Source organism: Zosterops lateralis, assembly GCF_965231275.1.
Source record: "Zosterops lateralis genome assembly, chromosome: 3".
NCBI classification, from domain to species: domain Eukaryota; kingdom Metazoa; phylum Chordata; class Aves; order Passeriformes; family Zosteropidae; genus Zosterops; species Zosterops lateralis.
The window spans coordinates 51,389,681-51,397,178 of NC_139764.1; the positions used below are offsets into that span (position 1 = coordinate 51,389,681).

At 36.2% G+C, this 7,498-nt stretch overlaps 1 protein-coding gene across 2 annotated transcripts in view; it reads left to right on the plus strand.

Moving 5' to 3' along the window:
* Positions 1-6,699, plus strand: part of VTA1 (vesicle trafficking 1) — a 38,110-nt gene extending 31,411 nt beyond the window's left edge. For both annotated transcript variants that reach the window (XM_083856079.1, XM_083856080.1), the window contains exon 8: positions 5,576-6,699. In XM_083856079.1, the coding sequence (XP_083712205.1) occupies positions 5,576-5,721 (146 nt within the window). In that variant the 3' untranslated portion in view covers positions 5,722-6,699. The remainder of the gene's footprint in view (positions 1-5,575) is intronic.
* The last annotated feature ends 799 nt before the right edge of the window (positions 6,700-7,498 follow it).

The following is a 7,498-nucleotide window of genomic DNA, read 5'->3' on the forward strand; positions in this document are numbered from 1 at the left end:
ACAGCACCTCAGACCTGGAGCTGTAACATTTGAATTTGGTGATAGTTTTTGAGTTTTGGGGACTGCTGTGGGTGTTTTTGTAGCTCTTCAGCTGAAACGGCTCAAAGGTTTGCTTGAGCCTTGCCATAGTAACTGCTAGTTGGAAGACAAATTTTGTGGTGTTTGGAATCAAAGCTTTCATGTTTAACTAGCTCATCATGATCTTCTAGACAGTCATTTTTTTGGTAGCTACTCTGAAAATTTTAGTCACCATTGTTTCTCAGTTTGAATGTTTGTTTCTGGTTGTCAAAAATGTCATAATTTTGATTGAAACTTTTTTTAAAATTAAACTTAAGACATTCCATTATTCAATATCTGAATAGCATCAGTGCATTGCTCCCTCTTACCACCTACCTGAGATAACCTGGTTTAATAAGTACATAAAAAAGAAGGAATTAAGTGTGTTTATGAGACTGCATAATAAGTAATATTGTGTAATTAAGAGATTAAGACCCTTGCTAAGCACCATGATAAATCTCTTAACTTGATTTAACCTGAGTATCTGCATGCCTGCATTCTTCCTCTGCACATCTGTTGTGTCACTACAAGTTTGGGTCTTGCAACAGCTCAAAGCATTACATTCTTATGAGGTGGTGCTGCAAAAGTGCACCCAAAGAGATGATAAAGGTTATACTGGTTCTTGGTTTGAAAACTTAGAAAACGTGCTGTCAGTTATGCAGGAGTCTCAGAGGGCACAGGGGACATGTCAGCAGAGGTGCAGTGACAGGGGTTCTATTGCATGTGTGGAATTAAGAAGCTTGAGAGCAATGAAAGTGTTTGTCCCTCCTTGCCTGTCACTGTCCTGTTGTGCCTTCTTCTCCTCGTGCTGCTGAGGAGGCCCTTCCCTGCCAGCAGTGGCCTGGTTCTCTAACCCATAAGCAGATTGAGAAATGCCTGTGTCTGTTAGCGGATGTACAAAACTGTGGGACCCAGGAGCCCTCCCCAGTTCCTGAGCTGCAATGTACATATCTGGGCTAGATCCTTGCTGCATATTGAGGTGTGTACCATTCCTGTGGAACTGAGGTTTCTTTTGGATGGGAAAGAGGGATTGGTGTTGCCCTCCATCCAGTAGATCTGCAAGGCCAGCATAGTGCAAGGTACATTTGCTCTAAGACTTAGACACGATGTCTGTGTCTATGCCAGCAAATTATACAGGCTTGCAAATATTTGGCACAGAGAACGGCTGGCACAGAACCTCTCACATCCATATTATTAAACTTTTAAACCTAAACAAGGTAGCTTGTTAAGACTGCTCATATTGAATGGTCTGTAGCTTGCTCTGACCACAAGTCATGCCCAGGAATTGTTTGGGAAAGTGCTAGTTTGCATGGGCCAAAACCATACTGGAATCTGTTCCAGCAGTTTGACGCTGCAGACAGTCAAGTTTGAGTGCTGAGACGCCTTCCTTGGCAGTGCTGAATATGGTAGTATAGGCATAGCCAAACAGGATATTCCACATATTCCCACAAGACTCTTTCTTGTAGTAAGATGAAATGTATATTTTAAAGATAAATTATATATTTTCTTTGCTTCCCATAACATGGGAGAAGCCATTTGATTAATGCTGTTATGGGAGAAAAACTTTTGGTGGAGAGGAGCAGAATATTTTATCAAAGGAAGATTAAGTTAAAGGAATAGTGTTGTTTGATTTTTAGTTAGCATGAATCTTTCAATAGTTGTCCTATCCTGTGGGAAGAGGTTTCAGAATTTAACATTGACTTTTGAAAGTGTCAAAGCTTTTGCATTTAAACATGGATTAATGTGTTTGACAACAGAATGTAGAATTATGCAGCAACTTAGTGTACATATGTGTGCACTTCTCCAGTATAGTTTTCTTAAAAAATTTATTACCCCTAGATTTTGCTAACACTAAAGGCATTCATAGTTTTGCGACGCAGTTTTATAAGATCCTCTTGTGTTGCCATATGGTCCCTTCCACAGGTGGCATAGTATAAAGAAAGCATTTGTCCATTGTGGTTGTATGTATAATGTTTGATATTCTACACACAAAGTAAAAATAATAATTCGACACTGAATGTGTTTTCATGATCTTAAAAAGAAATCCTTGAGTACTTAAATTTCAAATATTTCAAGTGATTTAATGGGAAAAAAGAGTATCTTGTTTCAAAAACCACTTGTTACCTTTGCCATCACTGTTTTTATGCACCAATTTGTATGATTGAAATCTTCTTAAATCATAAATGTTCTTATATTTGGGCATTGTAAAAAGGAAAAAGATCTGAAAGAATTCCAGAGTAGAAAAGGGTTCCAGGGAGAAACAGATATATTTATGTAAAATGCACATTACTTAAATTCTAAAATCAGTCTTTTTCCCAAAAATTATTTCAGCAGGTCTAGTCAAATTGTTTTTACTTTGTGTTCCTCTTAAGCTAAAAGAATCATGCTGCTTGTTACAGATTCCATATTCCTGTCATGTTTCAGTAATATAACTACAGTCCTAATAATTTCAGATTAACACAGGAAGCAGATTTGTTTCAGAATAAATACAGTATATCTTTCGTATCTCAGTTGTGTTGGGTTTTTTTAGAGCCAAAAATCACTGGATACTTGAGGTTGGAAAGGACTTCAGGAGGTGGTCCAACCCCTCTGCTCAAGGAAGGGTCACATAAAACCAGTCACTCAGAACCACGTCCTTTGTGTCTCCCCCTGCCTGTGCACTCCCCTTGTTAATTTTCTGCACTGAAGAAGTTTGAGGAAAAAAATGTCACTGTGAATTCAAAAATTGAGTTTTGAAACTCTCCAGAGACAGAGACACCACAACCTCTCTGGCCAACCAGTCCCAGAGCTTGGTCAGAGTAAAAACTGTTTCCTGATGTTCAGACAGGACTCTCCTGTGTTTCAGCCTCTGGTCTTGTACTGGCATCACTGAAAAAGAGCCTGTGTCTGTCCTTTTAATACTCTCCCTTCAGATGATACTTGATATAAGATCCCCCTGAGCTCTCTCTTCTCTAGGCTGAACAGTCCCAGCTTTCTTGGCCACTTTTTGTATGAGAGGTGCTCCATTCCCTTAGTTACCTTTGTGGCCCTTTGCTAGACTGACTCCAGGACATCAGTCCTCTCTCTTGTGTGAGGAGCCCAGAACTGGACACAGCACTCCAGATGGGTCTGAAAGGGATAAGAATCATTTCCATCCACCTGCTGGCAGTGCTCCTCCTAAGGCAGCCAGCACAGGATGCCATTGTCACTCTCCACCACAAGGGTGGATTGTTGGCTCATGGACAAGTGAGTGTCCACCAGGAGCCCCAGGGCCTTTCCTCCAAAACTGCTTAACCCTTAGAATATGTAAATTGAAGTCTAATACCAACTTCTGTCGTTACACTTTTGATGTAAGTACAGTCATTACAGTTAAGTTTTACATTATTTGTAAAACACAGAGCTGTTTTTTTTCTGTTTTGCTTTTCCATTGTGAGGTGTTGACTTCAATAGGAGCTCAGGCTACTGAGCACATCAAAAGATCAACCCTCTTAGTGTATAAACTTTGGTTTATAAATTTAAAATTAATAATTTCTTTCCCTCAAGTTATGTCATAATAGCATGAAATCTGAGGTAGATTTCATAATAAATAAGGCTTTATGCCAGCAAAACGTTAATAGAGCTCATACTGTAAAAATAAGATTAGACTGGTGAATTTAGGCTTGCTTCCAATAAATTAGTTGAATACTGGACTGATGCCTTGGCCAGTTTTTAAAGAATGATTTTGTAGTTTCTTTTGGCATCATAGCATAAAGCTACTTTGAGAGGAACTTGGTCTTTTTAATTTCTTAAAGATGTTCAGTAATGTGGTTGCAGATTGACCCCAGCTGCTTTTAGTCTGTGACTTTATTGAGGTTACAAAATACCCGAGGTGTGAGCCTGTGTTTATGTGCTCCCTTATGTGTATTTACTCACATGTGTATGTATTTTAAGAGATTTAATGTGACTTCACTTATTATGCACAAAATTAATATACATTGCCATGATAATGAGCCTACCAAGTTTTTATGTCCTTCAATGGTTATATTTATTTATTGAAAGAAAAATAAATAGAGTTCTAGAGTGTATTTTAAAAATTGATAAAATTAATCTTCAGAGTGCTTACCTTTCTGCTTTTTGTTTGGGTAGGGTTGTTTCGAAAACCAGCAGACCAGTCTAGCTTTTAATATTCCCAGGTTTTCTTTTTTTTTGTTGTTCAAAAGCTGTTCTTAAATAGCAAGAAGGAAAAGCAAATATAATAGGCATTTTTTGATAAGAATAGAGATTCTTTAGTAAACATTCTCACAGTATTGCTAGCAACAGTTCTATCTTGAAAGAAAGGATCCAGCTAAATGAAATTGTGCCATAAAAAATGGCATTAAGTATATTCATGTAGTTGCTTAAAAGTAAAATGTACTTAGCTATATCTTTAACTAAATTTTATGTAAAATGTATGGTGCATTTAAAAGCACATTTTTTTCTTAATCTGTGAAATTATTCATTCTTATACCATACTGTGTGGGAAATTATTAAATATATACATAATCTTTAGGGTTTTATAAAATTATTTATCCGTGCCCATAAAAATCTATCATTTACAAGTTAAGTTATTTTGAAAGAACCTGAGTGAAGGTTTTATAATCAGCCCATTGGACTATTGGAGTGGCGTGGGATTAGCCTTAAAACTCCCAGTGAATTTGTGGGTGGAAGGGGGTACAGTAACAGAGCTGTGCTGTATTTTACACCCACATCAGTGATACTATTCATATATAAAATCTTCTGCCAGTTAGGGCATAAGTCCTTACTGTGCCTTCTCCAAGACTGAAAGCACGTGTTTGAGCACTACAGAATTGCTGAAGTTTTAACTTACATCAAGAAAATACTCTGATTAATAAGTAACAGTTGGTTTATACTGTATTATGGAAATATTTTCTGCTAGCATTCTCCAATGTTACAAAAATGGGCACATTTTGTGACATCAATCTTGTTTTCAGTCATCTTACATAAAACTAGAAACATAAAAATTATCTTGAAAAACAGAAACATAAAATGTGTGAAAACATGCCACTGAGAAATGCTTCTACATTCTGAAAATTTATTCCATTTGAGAAGAAGCAGTTTCTAGCTATGTATTATTCCTGAATAAAGCAGAGTAATTATGCTGTAAACACAAAAAGCACTGTCCTTGTTTCTCGCAGGTTGTAACATGATCACAGCTAACTTAATGTCATGTAAAAGTTCTCCTTTTCCTCTCTTAGATGAAGAGCAGATCTTTCTCAAAGGTATTGGCTTACTTTTGAAAGGCATTTTGTCAGGTAAATACCATATGTTTAGAAAGATCCTCACATTTTTCAAAAGCAAAGAAATTAAGTTTTGTATTAATGGAAAGAAAAGAGAACAGAAGAGAAGAAATACTGTAGCTTGGTCTTTTTAATACTACCACACATATTAGCCTGGTTTTCATAATATTACCACAAATATAAGTAAAACATAAAAATCGTAAGAAAGGAAGCTTAAGTCAGATTTCCTTTGTAGTAACTTTGTAATACTTATGTTTTTGCAGGAGAAGTCCGCTTGACTCCAGAGGACTTTGCCAGAGCTCAAAAATATTGCAAATATGCTGGCAGTGCATTGCAGTATGAAGATGTGACCACTGCTGTGCAGAATCTACAAAAGGCCCTCAAGTTACTGATTACAGGCAGAGAATGAAGCTTTAATCCAGCAGATTCATGTCTTTTGCCTAAAGAACTAACAGTTTATTACTGTACCTGTTAGGGAAGTGGAGTTACAGAGGAATTCTCAATCCCATCACTTACGACAATGAAACCACTGTTTCAGTGTCACATTAGCAATTAATGGTACAGTAGGAATCTCTGTTTTCATTTTACAGACAGTGGAGCTTGAAACGTGAATACAGTGGCTTGATGTATGGAAAGCATTGAAGGAAGTGAGCACCACTTAAGAGTTATAATTCATCTTGCAGTATTTGGTTTATCAGAATTGGAAAATGCTGACTGTAAAAAAAACTTGAGAATTAGGATGTTCTGTTAAAATTCTTACTCTTGTTTTATTATTGCAAGCAATTATTTAATAGGTATAATAGCTTTAAAGTAATAACTAATACTAGTGGTTTCCTCCTGAAATGAGAGCATGTGAGAAAGCTGACAGGTCCACACTGAGGAGGACTTTTCTATACATAAATTATTTCAGTATTTGTGTTATCTGAGACACAAGTCTAAGTTGAGGGAGTCTTGACCTTTGTATTTCATTTGAAAATGAAATTCAGAGGGAGTAATTTTGATGGTGTTCCAATCTAATCCCCCACAGGTGTGTGGACATGTATTCTTGATTATTGGTTCTTGCTCCTTCTGTGTGAACACTTAAAATTTTGGATATGTATGAGTAATTAAGAGAAAATACTAATCTTTATCAACAATGATCCCAAAACTGGAGGCAGAGATTCTAAATAAGTTGAACTTTCAGGAAGACTTACTGAAAGAACAAAACTGTTCCATCTTTTTAAGAGGCTAGAAAAAAAAGCTTGTTCTTCAGCCATTAAAATGCTATAGGATTGTCTCTGGTATTGGTGTCATAGAGCTTTGTATTTCCAACTAATATTTTTCCTGTCTGCTTTGTTGTGAAGATTTTTTGGACTTGGGATTTAATTAAAATATCTTGGAAACTGAATTTTGAGTCTTTATGAGGTCTACCACTGCAATTATAGAGCTCTTGATTGTTAAAAATCCCCCCATGGTGTTTAAAAGAAAGCATACACAGTCTTTTAACTGGCATGACATAATAATTGAGTACACCACAAAGCATCTCTGATATATGTAATAATTTTAATGACATTTTATCTGATCTCTCTGTCTTTCCAAGCTGCTGAATCAAATACATGTTATTTATAGCTGCACTGCTTTGGAGTGACTAATATAAGTCTTATATTCAAAGCAAAAATATGAGGAAAAGAAAATCAAACATAAGCAGGCATTAAAATTTAGCTGATTGTCTCCTTTAAACTGTGTAGTGTCTTTGACAGCAGATTTGAAACGGGTAATATGAAACTTAAAATGTATGCTTAAGCACTTTAGTTGACTAAGACTTAATAGATAAAATGTGATTTTTTGTGTTGCTTTCTGATACGGTATAGCATGTTAATCTGGACAATGACTTAGGTTAGACTTTAATCATTTGGGGAAATTTAGAATAAAACCATCTGGAACTTTTTTGACAGTAATGCTGTACAGACCTGAGCAGTAAGTCTGTATTTTGTACAGTGTGTCATGCAAGATAGATCTCTCACTTCAGTATCAAACTGAATTACTGCAAGGTCTTCTACATATGTAATTGTTGCTTTACATTGTAGCATTGCTATGAAGTATATGCAGCATTGCTATAAAATAGTCAGAAGTTTCTTTCAATTCAAGATCATACTAGTATTTTTTAAAACCAGCTTCAGCCCCCAGAACTTCACTTTTCCTATTTC